Below are 23,763 nucleotides of genomic sequence, written 5' to 3'. Positions count from 1 at the left end.
CAGTGATTTCATACGGCTGGTCATGAAGCTCACCTTGGAAAGGCTCTCAAATTTATTCCTTTTCAAAATAAATGTCTCCAGTTGAATTAGTTTGTCACAGTTCTGAAAAAGCAGGTCTGTTAAATCATTCTTTGCGAAATTTACATACCTAAAAGGACTGTCAGATGAAGGACATACCATGTGAATTAACTCAGAATCAGCTATTGTCAAGGCTTCGATGTTCATGTTTGCAAATATGTTATAAATGTCATCCTGTGAAAAGTATAGATCTGTGACTAAAACCTTATTCAGTGCAAGTGCTTTCATGGAAGTATCTGAATAGTCGAAGCGAGAACTTACAACGTTCCCCAGTTGTATTAAGTTGGTGATACTAAAGTATTCAATGGATGAGTGCCATACTGTCTGGAGTACTTCAATAAGAGCTTCCCAGTACACTGACATATTCGTTAGTGTCAGATTTTGTAGCCTGGAGCCTTTTCTAAAATTAGATAATAAAGTTATTAAGTTTTGTACATTGTCTTTTGTGATTTCTGACAATGATAGGCTTTCCGTAGTATTTTCTATCACAACCCAACCAAAATTAGCTTCAGACTGATGATTACTTGTATATGAGGGTAGAAGGCTGAAGTTTTCTTTGTCCAAACCATCTTGTAGAAAATTGTTAGGAACAGATGTAAAGAGTTCATTTTTCATAGTCAGGCCAATATTGTTCCAAAAAGTGAGTGCAAACAGACAGTTGTAAATAAAAAAGTTCCTGAGATACTTCATGTTCTCTGCCGTACTGCTTTATGGTTCCTTGGAGATGCTCAATACTTATACATCCATCTGTTCTAATCCTGCAACAACAACAGTTATATCATTAAGCAGCTATTCAATAGGTATCATTGAGATTGATTTTTTTAAGGTTCCAATTTGCTATCTCTCCCTTGGACTCAGAGAACAATGAAGGGACTTACTGTCTCAGGAAAGACTTTATTAAGTGACTACTGTAATTTCTATTTGGCAAAATCTGCCATGTTTAATAAAAAGTCTGCTTCTTTTAAAATGTATCTGATTTCAGAGGTGTTGATTTTTCCTGCTTACTTATGGAATTACTGCTGTCATTCAATGTACTACATAGGCTCCTCACAACTCCAGGACACTCTGACAGTAAAGTACAACATTTGAGGTCAGTATGGTCATCCTCTATTAAAGGATATGAACTAGACTCAGCAGACTTTTTTTAAACATACACTTGCATCTACAAAACCTACACTGAAACAGAACTCATAATGACTACAATGAGACAGTAATAGCTGCCATTCATTGGAGGAATATAACCTCTGTACCATTAACCATTCTACAGGCTTTCTTAGAATTGCACTACTGGGCCTACAATGCACATTTTCGACATCACACAGCCCATATTAAGATATCACAACACTAAAACAGCTGGCAGCCCACTAATTTCTACTTCTGTAGAGAATGCATGAAACTAGACTTGAAAACTGTCAAGACATAACAAGGCAGCACAGCATAACTTGTCCAGCCTTTTTCCAAATTTCCTTTTGAAAAATTACATTCAATTTCACCATCTTAGCCCTTAAAACACATTTGGGCAAGTGCAGAGAACAAAAAATAATCACCACTCTCTAGTCCATTCTTTTGACTGCTTGGGGAACATTACTCCTAATGGAGTAATGGGAGTGGCATGGAAGAAATCATACTTTGTAGTAACGTCTTTCTTTCGTTCAAAGTGTATCTTAAAATCCTTAAACTTGACAAACACAGTGCTTGCAAGATACATGCAGATAAGCAATTCAGTAGACTACGGAAATCAAATTCATGGGGAGAACCTGTCCTGTTGTTTAAAGAGAGATCAAAACTGGGATTTGAAGAGTTCGTCCTATAAGAACTCAGTATAAAGTGACTAACATCCACGTAAGAAATAACACAGAATGCATTAAGCTATGATCATTCAGTATAAAGACACGCACTTTGAAAGTTATCAGTATCACAAAACTCAGGTGCTAAAAGTATCTTTCATAACAATGAAACATACTATCAGTTAGACCTAATTTTAACTGTAAGAAAACTACTTCAGTTATAACACTGTGACCCCCTTCACTATGACCGTGGTACAAATACAAAAAGAATGCCATTTGGCCAGCTTCTCTGGACAAATTTACTGACCAAAAAAAACATTCACTCTCATTTTTTACCCACATGCTTATCATACATCTGCTAATAAACTTTTATGAAAAACATGGTCTAATTTCAAATAAGATGCAGAATATAAAAGTAGGCTGTTTAGCTAACTAGAAAAAGCATAAATCCAATAAAAAACAGAACTTTCTTACCTGAAATCCCCGCTCTCATAAAAAGCAGAAAAGGTGTTCAGGAAAAGACAAAGAGAAAACTTCCTGTAATTCTATCCTTTTCTGTAATAGTACTTTAAAACACCCACACTTTTTATAAAACTTGTTTGTGCCACCTATTGACAGTTTGAGAAATAACATTTCTGTTTCTCCAGATGTTTTTTCACATACAGCACTAATATAACTTCCCCATTATTTAGTTGCTATTTGACTGGGTGTTTTCATGCTTTGTGGTAAGGTAAGCAGGAAAAAAAAAAAACAAAACAAAACAAAACAAAAACAACCACAGTATTTTTATCAATTTTCTTTCTTCATCACATTAATACAAAAGTAGGCACTTCTTTTGAGCAAGTTTGACACCAGAGTTCAAACATCTCCATCTCTTAATAGTGATCAAGGTCTTTGTATTACACTGATCTTTTTTTTTTTTTCACTTAGCTCTACTTATTAATTGACAAGTTATTATCAAAGCTGGTTTTTAAAAGCATTATTTGCCTTATTTTAATTCCCAGTTAAGGGTAAAAGAAGAATCTCTCTCCCATTCCAGCAGTGTTGTAACTGAGTTAAATAGTGGACATGGAACTTTTGAATTAAAACAGAGGAACAACTTGAGTACTGAATGCCCAAGCACTTGTGTTATTGTCCTGGCAAAGACATATACCAGCCTCTCTGTATTTCCATGTAACATTAGTTAGAAATTCCATTTTAGGAAGGTCTAAATATGGTTTAACCGAGGAACTCATCTTCCTTTTTGGCATAGCATGCTACAGTGTATGCACGATTCAGCATTTTGGTGATTCAGTAAGCAAAGGAAATAATTTTTAATATTTCTTTCTCATTTTGCAGCAGATTCCATATGCCATTCTTCCTTTCTCACCTTCAAGTGAAAAGAAGTAATCCACAAAAGAAAGGGAAAGATAGGACCAACAGCACATGGCAGAGTACAAAAAATTCATACTCTCATTCTCGTGCTGATAAGCCTTATGGTGGTACTCCTCAGCTCTTTCTCCATAACTGTTGATTACAGACAAGAGTATTCAAATCTGATTTATAAGTGACACTTCATGATACTGTTACTTACAAGCCATGCTATTGCCTGCTCCTATCTGAAAAGACATAATCTTACAAGCCTTCAGTCGTACCAAACACGCACTCCTGTTTTGGAATGTAACAGCACAACAAACTGAACATGCAAACATATCACTCTAATGAGTACAGAATCAGACATATTCTCAGTTAACATGTAAGAACTGTTCCATAAATTAGGGCCTGTTACTGCCACTGGCATAGTCTGAGCTCTGCATACATTCTACTAAGATAGGTTTAAGCATACATTAAACAGAAAAATAAGCATTTTACTATGAATTGCATGCCATTAGCTCTCATACTTACCACTCTCGTGCAATCACTAGAAGAAGATGAATACGTTGCCCAAATGTTATGCATACTTCTGTGCCTTGATAAATGTAATCAGATTGAGTCACACAACGAATTTGTGTCCTTCCATCTTTTCTTTAAACTTCTATATTCACTAAAGGGCAAGTATTTTTCAGAGATCCCTTCCAATCTCTATGATTCTGTGATTTTTCTCTGAAACCTATCAAGGGCCCTTTTAGAAGGCAACAGCACTCAACTTAGAGAGATAACAAACTTCAGTGAAATCCAGGGTGGAGGAGAGAGGTTCCATCCTTATTGCTCCTTTCCCATATTAACTTTTTGTTGCAAAAACCATTTGCGACATCACTGCAGAGAAAAAAATACAAGTGAAATTCATTACCGGCAAGTGAAAGAAAAAGAAAACTTACTGTAAAACGCAAGTGCTAAATTCAAACAAGTCAGTCAGCAGTTCAAGAAACTAACACACCCTTCTAGCCCACAGGCATACACACATATTTATAATGTTAATTCATCCTTAACAAACAACTTTCTATGACAAGATTCATTAATACCGTCTTCCATTTCTAAAACGTGCATGGACTTATACAGAATCTGCAAACTGGCACTTTAAGATCCGTTTCATAGTCCAAATTATATTACACGATGGGGAAAAAGCCATCTTCAGCCGCCGAGCTTCATCCATTAGAATTCTTCCTAAAGACAACGCTTTACTCTTCCACAGATACCATTAAAAAGCAGAGGCAAACCCTCAGGATTACTCCAGAGTTCTCAATGAATACATCTACTGCATTAATGTGAAAGGCACCAGAGTGCCCAGCACGCCCCGGTAATTGTAGTCTCACTGAAACTCCTCAGAAATCAGTGCGTGCCTTAGCAATAGAGGCGTTCGTCCTGCTGTCAGCCACCTTCACGGGAAGCTTCAGAGATCTGCTTGGTAAGGGCGTCGGTCACGCGGCTCTATCCCTAGCTGTGAAGCAACCCTCCGAGAAATCGTGTTTGTTTTGTGGCCTCCCATAGAGGCCCTCCTCAGTGATTCATAGGATGTGTTATGCTTCCTGGGGCAACAGAGAATAACTTTATTCAGAAAAGGAAGTCTGGCGGCAGAAGCGACGCGGCAATGAACCCTGGAAGTACTGATCGCAGCGAAAGGGCACGCTTTGCCCTAAGAGGAGGCAGGAAAAAATAAAAAAAGAGGAAAAGCCGTGAGGGGCACTGCTGGAAGTTTGCGGGCACGCCTCCGAGCGGCCGCCGTTGTTTAACTCTGCAGCCACTCACTTCCATCATCTTTGTTTTGAGGAAGGATCAAACTTTCCGTGAACAAGTAAATAGACGGATCGCAGCCCAGTGGCTGCACTCGGTGGTGCTCGCAACACTTCACCATGCTTTATAGCCCCGGCGCTGCCGCACTCTTCCCCCGTCGGCCCCCTCGGGGTCGTGGCGGCCGCGGCGGGACGGCGCAGCGCACCCGGCCAGCAGCCGGCACCTCGCGGCGGCCCCTCCGCTACAGACGGCCGCCTCGGAGGGACGGACGGAGAGCGGCTGCAGAGCCCGCCCTCGGCGCGGCCCAGCCCGGCCGTCCCGCCGTGCCCGGCCGGCGCTCCCTCCTCCCCCCGCTGCTGCCGACGTGGCGGGGCGGGGACGGAGCCGGGGGTGCGCCGCGACGGACTGCAGAGCGGTAAGCAGAGCGGCGGTGCGTGCTTTTCTTGCTGCCGCTTTTGAAACCGGCTGCGGGCTGCTGACCGATAGCTCAAGCCCGGAGGGTTTAAGCAAGAATAAAAGAAGAAAAGAGGGAAGCTGCGGGTTTGAGGGAGCGGCAGTTCCTCCCGCTTTGCGCCGGGCAGGTGGAAGCGGGGCCGGGTCCCGCGGAGGACGAACGGCGGCGGCTGTCGGGCGGGAGGGCGGAGCTGTGCCGCCGCGCATCGTGCGGGGGTCCGGCGGGTGACGGATTGCCGAAGCGCTGCTCCGTGCTTCGGGAAGTTCGGCGGTTTGCTCTGCTCCCCTCATCTGAGCGGAGGACTGCAGGGCCCTTCGCCACAGCGGCCCCCAAAGATGAGCTACTCCGGCAATACTGCATGTGATCCCTTACATATCGCACTGCCGTTGGGCGTTTGCTGTCCACATCCATCCCATACAGAACTATGATACGAATATCTAAAAGTTGTATTGGTTTTAGTAGAGGGCCGTCCTAGGCGATGCAGATAGAAAAACATATTCGTTAGGTGTCTCACTCATCACGGAGTGAGTCGTGTTAAACTACAGCCATGGTTGCCTACACTGAAGCATTTTATAGTATTTGCAATATTTTAATGGATATTTTAATGGAAAACTGCAAATGATTGAAAAGCGAAACCACTGTTGTTTAACTCTGCAGCCACTCAATTCCATCATCTTTGTTTCGAGGAAGGATCAAACTTTCTGTGAACAAGTAAATAAACAGACGGATCGCAGCCCAGTGGCTGCACTCAGTGGTGCTCGCAACACTTCAGCAGCACTTCAGCAAGTGTAAAGATACTGATGTGTAACTGCACATTTTCTACAGATAAAATAAGTTCCAGTGTAAACCGAAGTAATGTAAGTGGCATCTACTGCTTATTTATTTATGACTCCAGTTCACTGATCCCAAGTGGTTTAATCTTGGTGCTGTTCAAACAGCTGATCTACATCCAAATTAGATAAACGGGATGCTAAGGCCACTGATGTGCATGATTCCACAGATTTTAATAAGTTCCACTGATAGAAATACACGTTTGTCATGCATTATAAATCCCTGTCATATTCCACTTCTCATCTTTTCCTGTTCTTCAGTCCCTTCTAGAACCTCAGTCCTTCAGAGAGGTACTTTGGACTGTGTTAATTTGAATAGGAGTCAGTGAAAAATATAGCATCTCCAGACAGATTGCCTGAGTTTATTTTGTGCCATACAACTCTGTGTGTAGACAAGACCTTGCAATAAAAGCACTCTGACAAGATTTGTTTTTCAAGTACACTGCCAGGCATGCTGTTGTTGTCAACAAGTAAATAGTGGTAATCACTTCACAGGGCTTTTGGACTCTGCCTCTCCTTAGTCAGGTGTAAGACTAGCTCAGTGCCTGGATCTTTGATCTACAGATTGCAGCATTGTGGAAAATACTTTAAAATGAAAATTGTGTTGAAAGATGTGGAGTAAATAAGGGAAAATCAGTTTTAAACTTAGAAGAACAAAAAACAACTGTAACTGTACCTCATACAAACTTACGTTGGCTTCAGAGTTGAAGTTTAGTCACACAGCTTAATTCTGTTTAATTAATTCTTATTGAATTCTTACATGACATTTTAGAACAGGTGAGAAGCATTGCATTCCCCAGGCAAGAAATACAGACTGTGTGAGCAGTGGATGCTTCCTGTGTACGAAATGACTGCAGGGACCATGCCTGTCATGTGTTCAAATTATTTCCCTTCTCTAATACGTTAACATTACCACAGCTTTAATTACACTGTGCTTTATTCAGATTCTTGTCATCCTCCTCACCATCAATCAGCAGACTGTAGGAACCTGTACAAGTAGAAGTGATGAAAATGAGAGTAAGAGCTGCTTGGTCGTTGTGTTCCAGAGCCATTTCAGATCAGATTATCTCACTAACTATTGGCATTTCCTCTATAAAAATCATTGAAATTAACCGTTTGGAAGTTCTCATAGTTGACCTCTCCAGACAAACAAACATCCTTTCTCCATCACCAAGCAGTGTTTTGGAACACAAACTAATAGTGCTGCTCTTTGTACTTGAGTGCAGTCCTGCATGGTGAAAGTAGTCAAGGCCGGTGTGACACATGTATCACAGGGCTTCCATAGGTACACACAGTCTACGTTGTTTTTCAGCAGTAGCTTTTGGGAAGCACTAGGTATTTTATGGTCGTTTGCCTGTTTGTAGAGTCTGAAAACATTGACTTGTTTTCTCTGTTCAGAATTGAAAATGTCTGAAGACTTAAGTGATGGCATCCCATCTGAAGAAAAACCTGAAGTAATGGAAATGCCCAGCACAGATGTATTGCCTCAGGAGTCAGTACTGCACCCTGTGGAAGCTGAGATCCTGCCTGCGTCCTCACAAGATGAGCAGGGACAGGCCACTGAGGGTGCCAGTAATGGACAGAAGGGAGATGTATTTATTAATGAAAATCCTTTGACTGAAGAAATAGCTGAAAGTCTGCCTTCCAATGGAGAGGTGGCTGAAGACATGCCCACTGAGTGCATTGAGACTGTAAGCCTTGATACGGAACCTGAGCCTGAAGAAACAGTGCCTGAACAAAGTAGTTCAGTGAGTAATGCTTTCTTCCATAAAAGCCCTCCCCCTCTTGCTCTGTGAGAACCAAATTTTGTAAAACGCTGACACTGTTCTTCATAAGAACCTTCACGAGGATAGAATCAGTTAGACTCCATCACTGGCTTTTGGGAGCTGGGAACAGCTGAATCTCTCTTTGCTGGTATGGTATTAATTTGATCTTGCAATCTTGGTGCAATAAAACTATGCCAGAGTCTTAGTAAGAACCTAGTCCATTTTATATAGCTGTAGTACTCCTATGATTTTGTTATCTGGTTTCCTGTACATATCTGCTTTGTCCAGTTCACAGAACAAACCTTGAAGAGGACAGAACTTAAGCTGCATTTGCAGCATTAAGTCTCGTGCTTTCTTATTTTCACTGACTTCACAAAAATAAAGTGTCTTTCACAAGACTCCGAGAAAGTGAGTGAAACTGACTTTCTTTGTTCCAAGCCAGCGGTTTTTGATTTGTGATCCCCAAACCCCTGGGACTACTGTGAGCAAAGGCAAGAAGTTCATTAAAAAAGGAAAAAGAAAAAAAAAAAAAGAGAGATTTTTTTTTTATTTTTGACAGTCTATGCGTTCAATGCACATGATATAGTTCAAGATGTTCCTGTCTCTGGAAGACTTTCAGGCATCCACAAATTGGAAAAGGTTAAAATACATTGGTTTACTCCTTCCATTAGGGACAGAGACTTGCCTCAAAGAGGTGATGGGATGTACGTACTGCACAGTGCAGAGTTAAAGTATCCTGGGATACTTCATCTTTTTGGTACTGAGTAAATGCAGAGGTGATACGTTAATTGAGACTCAGACACCAGTTTCTTAGTATGACTTAAACATGGAATACTGATAACTACTCACCCCCACACATTAATGGAAAAAGTGCTCAGTGCCTTCTATGGCTCTGTTTTGATTGAATGCAGTTGTGAGAAATTTCCTATGCACGTTTACCTGTAAGGAGACTCAGACAGAGAAGCCTCTAGCTCTGGCTCCATGTAGAACTGAGAAAGAAGGTGAGTTCCTGCCTATCACAGAGAATAACCATAATAAATTTGTATGGCTTCTTAAGATTAGGTGCCTGAAGAAATATTAGGACATTAGAATTATAGAATCACAAGGTTGGAAAGGACCTACAAGATCATCTAGTCAGGACATATTAAAGAATCGATGGAGTTTTATGTCTTTTAGGAATAGGTGCATTTTGAAATAGCCAAAGGAGCAGAATATGTGAGATGAGAACAGCAACAGCCCTGCAGTGTTGTTAAATGATACCTTTACTCTTGGACTACTTTGCACAAAAGCTTAAGCTCTTGTTAGAGGAACTAGTGGCAAAGGTTTTTTTCAAGCAGTCATTCTGGGCTATTCCTCTCTATATTCTGACTATAAAGAATCATTCTTCAGAAGACATCACATGATTTTAGTCAGATTTTTAGAGTAATATATCTGTTTTACAGGCCACAGACTCATCTAAAGCAAGTAGATGGGGAGCTTGGGGTTCCTGGGGCAAGTCTCTCCTGTCTTCAGCTTCAGCTACAGTGGGTAAGTGTTCCATCAGTAAAGTTTGTGGAAATGAATTAAATAATAATTTTAATGTCATTAGAAACATCATTGTGTCTTAAAGACAACATCTAAAGTCAGCGTACTTCCTTTGACTAACAGTATTCCTAGAGTTTTGTCCTGATTGGCTTAGCAAGGTGACAGTGTGCCATGACTTTTTTAATAGGACAAAGGACTTTCCTAAACCGTGTTACATGCCAGCATAGTAAGCTTGTTTGTGTAGAGTGAGTTACCTCATTGTGGCTGCTTCACAGGAAGGATACATAACATGACTGTCAGTTTGTGGGTTTTGAAGCCAATGCCTTCCATCCCAGATTCATTCACATATGTGTTTCTAGTTTATGCATCATGACTTTTAACTGTACAATGTAAATTATTCTCAAATTATTCTAGCTTTCACTGACCCACAATGAAACTGTTAACCTTGTTAACATGTATGTTGAAACGCAGAGCCTACATTCTTTCTTCCTATACACTGATTTCCAACAGTACGTCAGCCCAAAATGTGCACATGAAGTCTTCAGATGAAACTTAATTACACATAAAAAACTCACACAGACAAAAAGTAAAACATGCAGTACTTAGTTCCCAGCAGGTAATGATTTCTCACAAAACTGCTACTGAGATACAACTCTGATCAGTTCTCATCAAGGATCCAAAGAACATCTTCAAAAGATGAACCTAGGTGTATGGGAACTGTTGAGTCATGACCTGAACTACTGATTGATCACCTGAGGAATCCCAGTCAGCTCTGGGAACACAGGTGAAGGCAATTCAGCTGTGTGAGCAGAGGGGGTGGAGCCTTGCTGCACCTCTCCTAGACCCCATTTAAGAGCTGACCCCCCCTGGGGGGAGGGTTGCTGTTTGGAGTTTTCTTCCTTGTGGAGTTTTCTCCCTGTGAACCTAGATCTTCAGAGACAGGTGAGCACCTTTCCATTGCACTGGTCCTTTTGATATTACATCTCCTGTATCACCATTCCGCTGTGTTGGTCTTTCTGATTATTACACTAGGAGTTCAAATTAATTGCTAGTTACTGAAAATTATGGATACGGTGGAGTTACTGGTTTTATGACCACGTGTAGGGTTAAGTAGTTCTTCCTGTTCTCCTTAGACAGTAAGCTACTTTTGTCTGTTCCTCAGAGAAAGAGGGGACTTCCCTCTCATCCCTATTTTCACCTGTACTCATCAGTTTCTAATTATGTTTTTTTCTTCAGGTAATTCACCAGTTAACATCTCTAATAATCTTAGTATGTGTTTCTAAGAAGTTTTAAACTGATATAAACAGTTTCTGCTGAAAGGCAGTGTATTTCATCCTTCTCTTACGCTAGCAATCACTTTCATGGAGTGATGTGGGGAGCTGGTTTTTGGGACCGATTTTTGGAAAGTAGAAATGAAGTGAGACCTGGATCTTCATCTAGAGTAGTTTCTAAATTCCCCAGTGTGGCTCACCATTTGATCACCCAAATGCTACTGGTAGTAAGAGTGGAATGGCAGGAACACAAGGAAAGTATAGATGGGTACAAAGGCATCTTAACTAGCTGTGGAACTGTGTGTGTTCTCAACTTGTATTAAACCATGAAGTTCAGTGCTTCCCTTTCAGACTTGTAGAAGGGTGTGTTGAAACAGTAGTAGTAGATGGAATAAAAGATGATGTTTTCACAGATTTCTGTGAACTAACAGCAGTCTGAAATAAATTGGGCTTAGAGTAAATAACAAAAGAGGAAAAGTTATGTGTGTAAAAGGAATTTTGGATTGCACCAGTTGAAATTGTAATGGGGATTAATTACCTCAATTCACTTTAATAGTTGCAGCATTGGGTCTCTTAGAACACAACTCTTTTGTAGACTGATTTTTTCACCTGTGAGACAGCCATGTTCACATTCTGTTTAGATTTTGCAGTGAAAAACATTGTAACAGATTCTAATGTTCCAACTCCTAATGCTACTTTCTACCAAATGGACACTGTTCCTGTAGAGGTGCAGGGGCAATCCCACTTACAGTATTCTATTGCTAAAAAGTCTCAGCTTTGCAGAGCAATGAGTTTAGTATCACAAAGTACATGTTTTTCCTGTGGGGCAACAGAGCCTTCGATACTTTGTGCAAAACAGACATGAGCTTGTCTGAAAGTGATGAATGCTGTTAGAAGAGGTTTGGAGACAAACAATGTGTGTTGTATTCCTTCTTAATGTCTGGTGAGTAAACAAGACATCCTATTTACAGCTGTTTGGTGCTTTTTCTGTAAAGCTGCCAGCATTGTGTATCTGAATTCCCATGTTGTATTTTACATAATCTTATTTTTTTGTAGACTGTGTTAAGTATTGGTTCGTGTGTGTGTATATATATATATATCAAAAATTAATTCTTAATTGACATGAAATAACATGTGACTGTGTCTACATTGTAACTAATTTTCAGTGGGTGTAAGTATGCAAAAAAAGTTGATGCCTAGGCAGTCTGACTCAATATGATTGTGTGATGCTATCTATTTTAAATGGCCATATGGATGCCACCTATATATTTGCAACATTATTGTTTTATAAAGTGTGTAGTTAGAGCAGATCAAGTTGCCTAGGTGAAGGAGTATCCAAAAGCAGAAAGGAAAATAAGAATTTTAAGATTAATTTTTCATGTGGAAGGTTGCACTATGTCACAGGAAGGGTCTGTCTGCTGTTTAGTTTACAGCAACTGGGAGAGAGAATAAAAAACATGTATGTACTGCAACACCCCCCTATTTTCCTATTTCCTGGAATCTACATCTCAGAGGCACTTTCTGACCCTATGGTCCAGGTAGGGTTGAGTTCGTGTATTGACATCTAATAACTTTGAATCTAACTATCCTGTAGGATTTATTAAATAAAATATTAATTGAATGAAGCAGAAATCAAATTCACATTCATGCACCCCATAGTAAGATATTATTTCCATTTGTTTTTTTTTTTTTTTCCTTACAAGATAGTCTAAGTCTGATATTGGATACTAAATCTTAATTAACAACGTTTATATTTATTTTCTATGAGATTATAGCTTTGGATGCTATATCAAACATTGTAATATATATATAGTTTACTGAGCTTAAAATAACTCGATATGCCACATGCATACTCTTTTATATTTGTTCTAGAAATCAATGCAGCAAGTAATAGTGCACATAGATGGTTTACTTCCTAGGGGTTTGTTACAAAAATTCATGCTGGGTCCTGTGAATTATTTGCTGTCACCATCACAGACATGATGTGAGATTAGGTATACTATCTATCTGATCAGTATGGTAAACATTAGCAAGAAACAGAGAGAAGAAGAAAGCTATTGGGAATTTCTATAACCTTTCTTCTTTTTATTAAATATTTATTATTCCACTTTGAAGTTACTCTGTTTAATATCTGAGCAAACAGTTCAACCAATAACAGAGCAGCTTAATCTGCTATTCTACAGCAGAAAATGGATTTGCTGTAATTCAGTTCATTTAAATGATGCTTATTGTTTTAGTGTAGCACATAGTACAAGGGAAGCTGTTTTTCTGGAATTGGGCTTTTTAACAACACCTTCAGTATGTGATTTTTCTTTCTCTCTGTCATAGCCTTTGTATAACCCAGCTTCTTGTCTGGTCAAGTGTGACAAGTATTTCCCATTCCTTGTTCTTTTTTTTTTTTTTGTTTTCAAAATTGTGCAGTGTAAAAATAGCAGAAACAATTTGGGGTGGGCTAAGTAATGTACTGAAGCCCTAAATGTATTCAGCTCTTGCCAAATACTTTCTCCTTAAGACTGAACTGAAATTGTTGTTCAAGGATCTCAGTCTCATTATCCTTCATACTCTGATTTAGAGCTTCCAAAGAAATCAGTGTTTTTACTGTGTGGCTGTATGTTTGGCATTGTTGATTTTAGTTTCCAGCAATAGTTTTCCTGTAACTTGTATATTCTCTCCTTAATTAACACTACATATTGCTACTGGTTGTTTTGATGGTGGTTTTGTTTTCAGAAGTCTTTTAGCTTTGAACTGTCTTCAATGTTTTTTTGATCAAGGTCCCTTTCCCTGGCATTTCTGCCTGTGGTAGCAGGTGAGACACTCCTGCATGCTGCAGGTTCCATCATGCCTCCATGTCACTGCCTGAGCCATGTATGGTGTCTGACACTAGGTGTCACACTAAGAAAGTTATTGGCTGTGCTGTCTTTACTGAGACGAAGAGTTTTCTTTTGTCTTTAAAATGCACAGGAAGTTTTCATGTGTGGAACCACAGTGGAGTCAATTCTTCGTAGTAGTTGCTGGGAGAATGAAGTGGAGAAGTAAGCTTGCTGTGGTCTTGAGACACAATTTTGTAGTTTTTGTCATTTTATTCTTTCTCTTAAATTGTACTGCTTAGTAATCAGCAATTACACAATCCAGTTTTTAATTAATGTCTGATAAGACTTTAACACTGGGTTACCAGTGCAAGCTAAACCAATCTAATGGCTAGCAGCCACTGAAATGACCTGCACCTCTCTTTTCCTTGCACTGGGACCTAGAAGAGAAAGAAACATGCCTTTCTGAAAACCTGATATTAACCTCTTACATCAGTAAGAATAACCTCCAGGTTTATTGGCATAAGAATAACACTAGAAGAACAAAAAATGCGTTTTCTGCCTCTTCGGTACCTTGAACCAATTTGCTGTGGGATGAGTTAAGAACAAGGGCAGGCAGAATGGACGAATGTGGAAAGCAGGAGCAGGACCTCCCATACCAGCATCATGAAGGCATTAGGTTGGCCTACCTGTAGCATCAAGCCTTAAGACCAAAGGCTTAAGTGAGGAAAATACCTTCTCAGTCTGTATATGGAACTTGTGACTTTTTTTTAAAAAAAAAAGCAGCTTGAAAGCTTGTGGGTTTTCTTCCAACTAAGCTATCTACCAGCTTTAGGAAAGCTACTGCCGCCTTCTACAAGCAGTCCCGTTTGCTTTCTTTATATTTTATGATGTGGAAGAGGTTGAGATGCAAAAAAAAAAAAAAACCTGTTGCAATAGCATATTACTATTACTATTTCATTAAAAGCTTTTATAAATTCTATAAGGAGATCTGAAAGTGGTTTCACTTCAGAGCTTAGTTGGAATTATTCATGATTTACAGACTGGATAGCTTAAGTCTTACCAGGATTTTAAATAGAAAGAAGGCAGCTTCCTAGCTGAATAATAATGTTCTACTGAAATTACCAGCAAAGAAAAAAGTCATGCAGGCAAGAAAAACAAAACCAACAACACGAAAGCAAACCACGTGCCTACTAATGCTCTTCCACTTCTGCTATTACAGATGATTAAATAGGGTCATCTGAGGTGTTTGCAAGTTTACAGTATCAGTTCAGTTGTGCTATGAAATAAACATAAAACAGTGTGCTGTCACCCCCTAAAATGTAGGCTATTCTCTCATAGCCCCTTGTTTTCTTGTGCATGATGCAGTCACAAATAATCACTTTCATTTCCAACACAGGATGTAGTTCTGTGGCTTTTGTGTGTGTATATCCTACCAGTGCTGTGTTGCTTCAGTTGCAGTATTCTGTTTTCATCTGTTGTTTTGCTGTAGGTTTTGCTGAACTAAGCTTCATGGCACATTACCACTTGTAGCTGACCTGAAAGACTTTCTCGTCATTCTAGCACATGTGAACACAGCCTTGAAAATGCTATGTGTTATAAGGCTATGGGGATGTAAGCTTGTATGCGAAATCATAACTTATGCAAATCCATAAATTGACAAAAACTTAAGTTTTTGTATAATTACAGATGGTAATGTTTAGTTATCAAGTCAAAATCTGTAAACAATTTATATCAATGGAAAGAATGGAATTCTTTTGTTGATTTAAAAACTTGTGAGCAGCAGAAATGGAAAGGAATGTGATATGAAGTATCTTTTGCTTAAATTTATCAGCATGGTTAGTAGTTATTTAAGTGAGTTCTGGGAATCTGAGTAAAGCAGTTATTTGAGAATCTATTCATGCTAATGTTTTCATTGAACCAATTAAAACGCCCAGGAGATTGGGGTTAGATGGAGCAGTACTTCACTATTCAGTATCTGCGTCAGAGCAGACTTTACAGAAGGCAAGGAGTTATCCGGCAGTGACAGACATTGCTGTGGCAGATAACCTAGATGTCCTTTGCAGTTGTAAGACATGAGATAAAATAGACAAAAGCCATATTTTCTTTAGGCAGGTAAGAGCATTTACATGCCTTGTCTCTCCGTTTGTGTAAAACGTTAGGACCTGATGTCATTTGTTATATGAGTATAAATTATTTGTTTATGGCACTCTGTTCCTAAGGGAACATCTGTTTCCTTCTTTGTGTTTTCCTGCAGATATTCCAGTTTTCTTCTATGCCATATTTCAGTACTGCTACTTCCCATATGGTTTCTGTAGCATATTTATTATTGAACTCGTTGAGCATCTGATGTCCAACCCACATGAAAATCTCAGAATCATAAATCTAAGCTTTTCTTCTTATTCCATTCCAAATAGCTTTTCTACGTCTTTCTTTAATGAGGTTTTCAAGAAGAATATTTATATGGCTATATGTACACATGTGTATGTATACATGTATATTTAGAAGGATATAAAATAGAGTATCTGTATTAATGGCTCTATGAAATTATTTATGTATTCACAGTTCAATTTGAGATAGAGAGGCAAAGAAGTGCTGAACTGTCATTAATACTTTTTCTGGACAGATAATTAAGGTACTCTGTCTTACTGCTGGAAATGATTAGCTTAGAAAGTGATGCAGTGAGTGTGCACTGTGCAGGAAACATTTTTCATCTGGAGTTTTTTGTATTTTAGCTTTATCATTTCTAGTCAGTTAATGTACTGGATGTAGGAGGACAAGTGAATTATTGACCTAGAAAATAAGGGAGTGAGGTAGCTGCAATACTTATTCCGATTGCGAGTTATTTTTCGTGATCATTCATGGTACATAAGGACGTTACGCACTGTTAGGAATAAGTTTTCACATCATATCATCTAAAGTGCATTTTTGCTGCAGGTCATGGGATAACAGCAGTAAAGGAAAAAGCAGGAACTACCCTAGGAATTCATCATGCAAGTTCAGCATCTTCAGAAGCAGCAGAGCATCCTGCGGCTGAAACATCACTTACACGTAGGTTTAAGTTCACTGAAATCTCTGACGCTTTTGACACTGCCAAATTAATTCAATTCATGGAATTTTAAGATTTTGATCACAGGATCCCATTTGCTGTAACTTGTGACTTTTAGAGGAGAAAAGGTGCTCTAGCTTCCTCCCTTCTTTAAAAAAAAAAAAATTCTTGTTGTTTGTTAGCAGCAGAAGATTCTCCTGACCAAAGCTCTTCCGAGAATATTCCTCCTTCTACTTCATCTGGATCTCGTGGGATGTTGTCAGCTATCACTAATGTTGTACAGAACACAGTGAGTCGTTTTAGGGGGCCTCTCTTCTCTAGGGTTTTTCCACCATTTTTAGTGCAGGTCACATTTAACAATTGTTTGTTGGTTTGTAGGTCTCTGTAAAAACAGCTTTCTAATAAGCCTATTTAAAGTTATTTCCACTGAAACTGAAATCATTAGCCAATAGAAATCCATTTTCAATGTAGCTGAGAAATTGGGAGTGTGGGATAATGCTAGTAAAAATACACAGAAAAAAACAAATGTTTCTGTAGATGTTTCCAGAGTAATCACACACCAAAATTTTAGAGATCAGTTCAATAAGGCAGTCTCATTCTGTTCATGGTGGAGTTTGACTCCATATTTTTCTTGCCTAAAATGTTCCCAAAGATTAGATGCTGCGTAAGATGAAGTAAAGGTGGCATTCTTAAAATTTTCATTGTCAACAAGTTTTATTTCCTTTTGTGTGGGGCTTTTAACTACAAATATTTGTATAGTTTTATTTTTTTGAGATGTGTTCAGAACAGTGTAACATAATTGTATGAGCACAGAAATCCTATTGTTAGTTAGATCAGAGAAAATCTAGGGAGCTGAATGTCCTGAGACGGTGTCAGCAAATGTAATACTCTTTACAGTTCCTATTAGCATAAAGTGGAAAGAAAATAACTACATTTCATTCTTTTATGCAGGGGAAAAGTGTATTATCTGGAGGCTTAGATGCTTTGGAATTTATTGGGAAGACAACCATGAATGTCCTTGCAGAAAGCGATCCTGGATTTAAGAGAACAAAAACACTGATGGCAAGAACAGTTTCTCTGTCTCAGGTTGGATTTATTTTAATACAACACTGTCACTGCAGTTTCACATTCATTTTCCAGAATTTCAGATGCCTCAGGGAGAGGCTTTATTTATTGCAGTAGATATTGGCTAGGCTTATGAAAATAAATATTATGCTTTGTATTTGCTCTAGCGTCTTTTTTTCCACAGATATTACAAAAGGTGATGTAAAATATCCTTTCTGCGTAATTATATTCAGTATAGTTGATGAGGTGATATATGTGGTAATAAATCATTATGCTCCAGAGAGACAATCAAATGTTTCATTTTTGTAACAGCTGTAGATAGCTGTCTTCCAGCATCAACATCACTGTTCTACTTTGCTTGAAAATGAGTAAAAGTGGAATATGATGTGTGGTTCATTAGGAATCAAAGCTGCAAAAAGGGGCATCTTATGTCCGAGTAAACTAAAGGTACCCTTGGAGAGGAGTCATGTTGTGATTTGTATCTTTAAAGGTTCAGAAACATGGTAATAGAACAGCAGCACATGCACTACCAGTACAAAATCGTATTAGCTCTCCTGAGGGGAAGAAAGCTGCAGAATCAATAGACATGGAAAAGAAACCTTGATTTTTACATTTACTCCCTTGTAGAGAGTGGTAAAGGATTCTTCTTTTAATGAGATGTTTCATCTTTAGTATCGGTCATTTCAAGTTGAAACAGACTGCTACTGTCATAGCAGGCCAAAAACAAGTAATTCTTGTAGAGAACATGAATGCAGTTACACATATGACATAAATCTGTTGCAGCAGCACTGTTTTGAAGTTATCACTGATAAAGGAGAAATACATGCAGGCATAGCTATATCTCAGTATCACAGCTGAAGTCTTTGCTGTGGTGTGGTTCTGAATGTGCATGTCTAATTAAGTACTTGTAGCCATTGTGCTCAAGCTTAAGTTTGAAGAGTGTATTTTATGGAAGGCATCCCAAAGCACTTCGCTGTAATGACACTAGATCTGCAGTAATGAAAGTGGTTCCTATGAAGACTGAAAACTTTGATCTGGGAAAAGCTATCTGGGTTGTAGCACTCACATATTTAAACACAAGGCTGTTTATACAGGTGTATTTGATACCATATAAGAAATGCTGGCTGTTTCTAACGCTATTAGGTTTTGTTGTTGACTTTGTGGAGGAATGGATTTGATTTTTCTTTAATTTCAATGTTCCAAATATTTTTAAACACATGGAAATGAAGGAGACAAGTAGGGTCATAAAGTAACCTCAAAATCAAGTATGAAGAATGATTAAAATAAGCCGGATGCTATCTGTGTAGGACAAATCTTTCAGAAGCAAAACAATTTGACATTTTAAATGATTGAGCCTTAGCCACACCTGATGCTTTGTAATTTGTCAGTACAGGTAGAGCAGACTAAATTGGCCTTAGCTTTAAACTGGCCTATAAGCAGTTTAAGCCATTCTGCTGACAATATGGGCAGCCTAACAGAGCTAGACATGTAGGCTTAAAGTGAGCCTTTGAGAATACTTTCCTAAATAATATGCATAAATCTACACATAAAATGTGACATAGGAAGTGGTACATACTGATTGTCATGGTTTTCATAACATGGTGCTTCATTATAGGTGATCTGTACATAAAATGTACAATGTGTGATTAACTTTTTCATGGTGGGGACTGAAAAATCTGTCCTCGGTCTTTTGTCATAGGAATTTTGATTGACACAACAGTAAGTGGTGTGAATTTATCTATGTACAGGCTTATAGGTGATTTAAGATACAGTTGAGATGTACTTAAGGGCTTTATGTGGCAAATTCATACAAGAGACCATGTTTTCTTTGAAAGCCTGCTTGATAAGAAAATCACTCCAAAGTATCTCCAAGTATATGCAGTATAGCTCTGCTCCATCCTTGGAAAGGACATGCCTAATTAGATCTCTCTTGTCAGTCTTGCTGTCACAAAAAAACCCCCAACAATTTTAGTGTCTATAAAAATATTTTACGTACATAGGAAATATTTATGTAAACACATTTTTTTTATGCAGACAGGTAGGTCTTGAAATAATATTCTTTACATTTTGTGGTCTGTGGAATGGATTGCAGGAGTCTTTAAGGTTGCATATGAAATATTCTTTTAGTTTTCTTCCATTGTAATTGGTAGCTACATTTATGAGATGGTATTTATAGCAGACATTGCTTTTGAAAGCATAAAGAAGATTATTTGTTTGCTCATTGTTTTTTTTTTTTAAAAAAAAAAAGATGGCTAGCAATTACTATGGGGGAAAAACACACTTAGAATGCTACATAAATATTTTATTAGACTTGTTTATAAAAAAAAGTTGGGTATTTCAGCTCTGCAGGTGTGATATAGTCCCAAATTTTATCACTACCTTCTAAACAAGCAGAAGCAGAATGTAATAAAATCTGTCATGGCTACAGCACCACCAATAAAAACAACAGGAATGATGTATATTTTTGCAGCTGCTGCGAGAAGCTAAAGAAAAAGAGAAACAGAGACGGGCCCAGCAAGTTACAGTTGAAAGAACAGCACACTATGGACTGCTTTTTGATGAGTTCCAGGGTTTGTCTCATCTTGAAGCTCTAGAAATCTTGTCAAATGAAAGTGAAAACCAGGTACAGTATGCAGACTGGGTAAATCACAATAACTGCTAAAAAACTGTTCTATACTTTAATTTTGCTGTGCAGTTGCATGTGAAATAAACAGTAAGTTTTCCTTCAGCTTCAGAGAAAGCTGGTGTGGTCTTGGGCCAGCCAGTTTGTGTCTTCAGGGAATTCGTTTGAATACACCTCAATTTAACTCAAAGATTAGCTCAAAAGGAACAGCTTCACAACTGAAAACTATTTCTGTTGAGATTGTGCAGCGGGTATCTTTCATCTTGTGATGCTCTGCAGGCAGACATCTCTCCAGAACTTCAAGGTGGCTCAAGTCTTTTGTTTTTGTATCAGGCATTGATATTTACATTGAGGAATTTCAGACATACTGCAGCTGGAGGATAGTGAATGAAAATGAATTCCAGATTAGTTATTCAATTCTTAAGTCATCTTTTTGTTTCAGTTTCTAAGCTTGCATGGAACAACCTTAAGACTAATTTAATGACTGGGAGTACACAAATGCTGCACATCTCCCTCCAAAAATCCTGAAGTTACCAACATCTATCTGATACACGGTTATTTTTTAATTTCAATTGTCAAGTTATCTATGCTGCTACTAGATCATTGGATCACTGACTGCAAAGTAATTGAACTGCTGTAGATTCCTATTAGTGGAATTTTATACTGAAACATTTTTCTGAATTTATTTCTTAAAATGTTTTCTTTTGGTTTATTTTTGTAGTCAGCACTCCTTGCTCCCTGGGTGGTTTTTTAATAAAAAAAAAATAACCAACTTCTCATTTTATAGTTCTAATTGCTCTCACAGATAATAGAAGCTCATTTTAACAGAAGCCAGGTACCTACTATCCACACTTTTTTGTTTACAGTTATGTCTGAAAGCAATGTTATAAATTCAAAGCCCCCTATGTAAGGTTCAAGAGCCTTCTTTTAAAAATGAACAAGAACAAAAAAAATCTTACAAAACAGGTAAGTAATATATAGTAAACAAGTTCAGGCCAATGGTATCTGTCAGCACTCTTTTACTGTGAGATAGCCCAGGGTAAGACTTGCATAAGTTATAACCATGGGGTTTCTAAGGTGCTGTGTCTTAGATAACTTCTAAATAACTTGTTCACAGTCCTGCTTTTTCCTCGATCTGGAAGAGGATATAAGCACACAAGACTGAATGCAACTGCCTGGGTCAACAAGTCCAATTGCCTGATATATATTCCAGAAGGCTCAGAGAACGTATTCCAAGTACACCACTCTACACATCCCCATACACAGTGGTATAGAAAGGGACAAAACACCTCATAGAGTCCTTTACATCTTGAGTTGGATCTCCCAACATTATCCTGTATTTGCTCTGAGCATTTGAAATGAATATAGCAATGTGGAACACAGGAAGCATTTTGTGACTCACCAGTCACGAGTAGCAGCACAAGAGTAATACATTACTGCAGTGCATACAGTGATTAAAATGTTTCCATCTCTCCTGGGTGCTCCACTGTATGTGCAGGGAGCTGCACGTATCTGAGATGCCCACAGAGATCAAAAAATCTCTCAATACATTCTTCAGAACAGGTACATCAGTACACTGTCAATAACTTTTGGTGGGATTCTGAGGGGATGAAAAACAGGTGTGTTTTTCCAGCGCTTCCCATGATTGTTCCAACTAAATATGAATTGTCTGTGCTCATCTTGCCAATAGTCTTCACACCAAACCATCTCAAATGTATTACAGCTTGCAACTAAATGACAGTTTTACAATTCAGACTAACTGCTCTGCTTGAAAGTGGAGACCTGATGATCTTGCAAGGCTTGTGTAATTTTTGTGATACTCATCATTTTATGAGAACTAAAAATATATCTACGTATTTTGGAAGGCTAGAGATATTTGGATTTAATGGAAGTTTCCACTAAGCCTGTTTTGGCATCAGATTCAAAATTATCAATTTAAGAAAGGCCATGTTTCATTTAGGGATGCTCATCCTTTCTTTTACAGATTCAGTCATATTTGGAAACGCTTGATGGAGAGCAGCTGGAGGTTGTGAAAAATGATTTAATTGCTATAAAGGAGATTTTTCTTCCGATGGAATCGGATGAAGTGGTACAGGCACAGAAAGGTAATTAGAAATGCAGAGAATTAACCATATGAATAATTGTTACTTCTGTATATAGTCATTTTAAAAATTGCAATCCAAACTAATGTCTGTTATCTCAATACTCCTTATGAGAAAGTCACTAAAATGAATACTCTTGATGTTCTGGACGTTGGAAGAACACTTAATGTTGGATTTATGTTGTAATTGAAGTGTGAGGTAAAAAAAGTACAAGGTAAGAATGTATTATACTATTTTGCCATTTCAGCATTGAAAACGGAAATAAAAGGGGAAAATAATCTGACTGAGGCTTTCTTACAGAGTCTGTTTCTAAAACTATTTAGAAAGGTTAGGATTGTTTGGCAGTGCTCTTCCATTTAGCAGTTTTATCCTGACTTTGCGCCCTTGCTTACTAGGTGGGGAAAAGATGAGAATCTGGTTGAGGGGACTTAGAAAAGCTGAACTTTTTGTAGGAAAAGCACTTTGATACAGTGTGGCAAAGCTACCTTCTAGATACTGCTTGACAAGATGTGGCATGTAGAGCATTAGAAAAAAGTTAATAAGCAGGAGCACACCTTAAATGTCACAGTGCACTACATTGAACCGTCTGGGACTAGCAGATCAGCTCACAAAATTGATGGTAAAATGTGGATCATCTGGCTAGTGGCAATATAGGTGTTTTAAACAGGTCAGGACTTCTGACATTCCCCAGAATAGGATGAGATCAGGAAAAGTCACTGTAATTTGTGAGATCTGTACCCAACCTATTCTAGCAAATAAAAAGAATCCCCTTGACTCAAGACTAACTCATGCCACTTAACACTGTATTCAGAATCTTACTTTAAAATATATTTCTTCACATCCTTTTGATCTTCTCACAGATGCTTTGCCCATAAACCTACATTCTGCAAGATGGGGAGGTGTCGCTTCTCTGCCCTTCAGAAAAGGCGGAGAAACTGTGTTCATATCCACATATTTCAACTGGAAGATCTTTTCCAGGCTGCATTCTTTCTAGCAGTGCTTATGCAGTGTGTGATGTCTCTCACAGGTGGACTACTGCTTCTCAGAGGAGCAGCAGGTGTTCAGTGTGATGTCTCAGTATGGATGAGTTTTGTGCTGTTTTAGAGCATGATGTGTGTTGTGCCTCAACTTATGTGGGAAATAGCTCCTGGTTGTGAAACCAGGCCCCATGAAAAGCTCTGTTTCTTGCACAAAGTTTACTCTGGTGGTTAGGTGGTTCTGGTGGGTTTTGGTGGTTTTTTTTTTTTTTTTTTTTTT

The 23,763-nt window shown here is 38.5% G+C and overlaps 2 protein-coding genes across 9 annotated transcripts in view; one reads left to right on the top strand and one right to left on the bottom strand.

Annotated features, from left to right (window-relative positions):
- Positions 1-6: 6 nt before the first annotated feature.
- On the bottom strand, positions 7-4,606 carry LOC122180078 (toll-like receptor 1; the record flags this gene model as incomplete). Its single annotated transcript, XM_042871500.1, has 3 exons — positions 4,395-4,606; positions 3,750-4,100; positions 7-836 (listed from the first exon to the last, which is right to left on the bottom strand). A coding segment is annotated over exon 3 (762 nt), but the record flags the coding sequence as incomplete, so codon positions are not given.
- Positions 4,607-5,376: 770 nt separating this feature from the next.
- The window catches only part of FAM114A1 (family with sequence similarity 114 member A1), a 31,883-nt gene continuing 13,496 nt past the window's right edge, over positions 5,377-23,763 (top strand). For 3 of the 8 annotated variants that reach the window (XM_042871908.1, XM_042871911.1, XM_042871905.1), the window contains exons 1-8: positions 5,377-5,430; positions 7,698-8,047; positions 9,508-9,592; positions 16,605-16,718; positions 16,899-17,005; positions 17,668-17,802; positions 20,252-20,404; positions 22,389-22,509. In XM_042871908.1, coding sequence (XP_042727842.1) covers positions 7,706-8,047; positions 9,508-9,592; positions 16,605-16,718; positions 16,899-17,005; positions 17,668-17,802; positions 20,252-20,404; positions 22,389-22,509 — 1,057 coding nt within the window. In that variant the 5' untranslated portion in view covers positions 5,377-5,430; positions 7,698-7,705. Of the gene's footprint in view, positions 5,446-6,126; positions 6,327-7,697; positions 8,048-9,507; positions 9,593-16,604; positions 16,719-16,898; positions 17,006-17,667; positions 17,803-20,251; positions 20,405-22,388; positions 22,510-23,763 lie in introns of those variants that run through there. The other 5 variants (XM_042871910.1, XM_042871909.1, XM_042871906.1 and 2 more) reach the window with 4 other exon arrangements.

Source organism: Lagopus leucura, unplaced genomic scaffold (genome assembly GCF_019238085.1).
Source record: "Lagopus leucura isolate 7727_CA_CO unplaced genomic scaffold, USGS_WTPT01 Super-Scaffold_100004, whole genome shotgun sequence".
NCBI lineage: Eukaryota > Metazoa > Chordata > Aves > Galliformes > Phasianidae > Lagopus > Lagopus leucura.
Note: the sequence above shows the minus strand (reverse complement) of the source record. Positions and strands in the feature narration are given on the sequence as shown.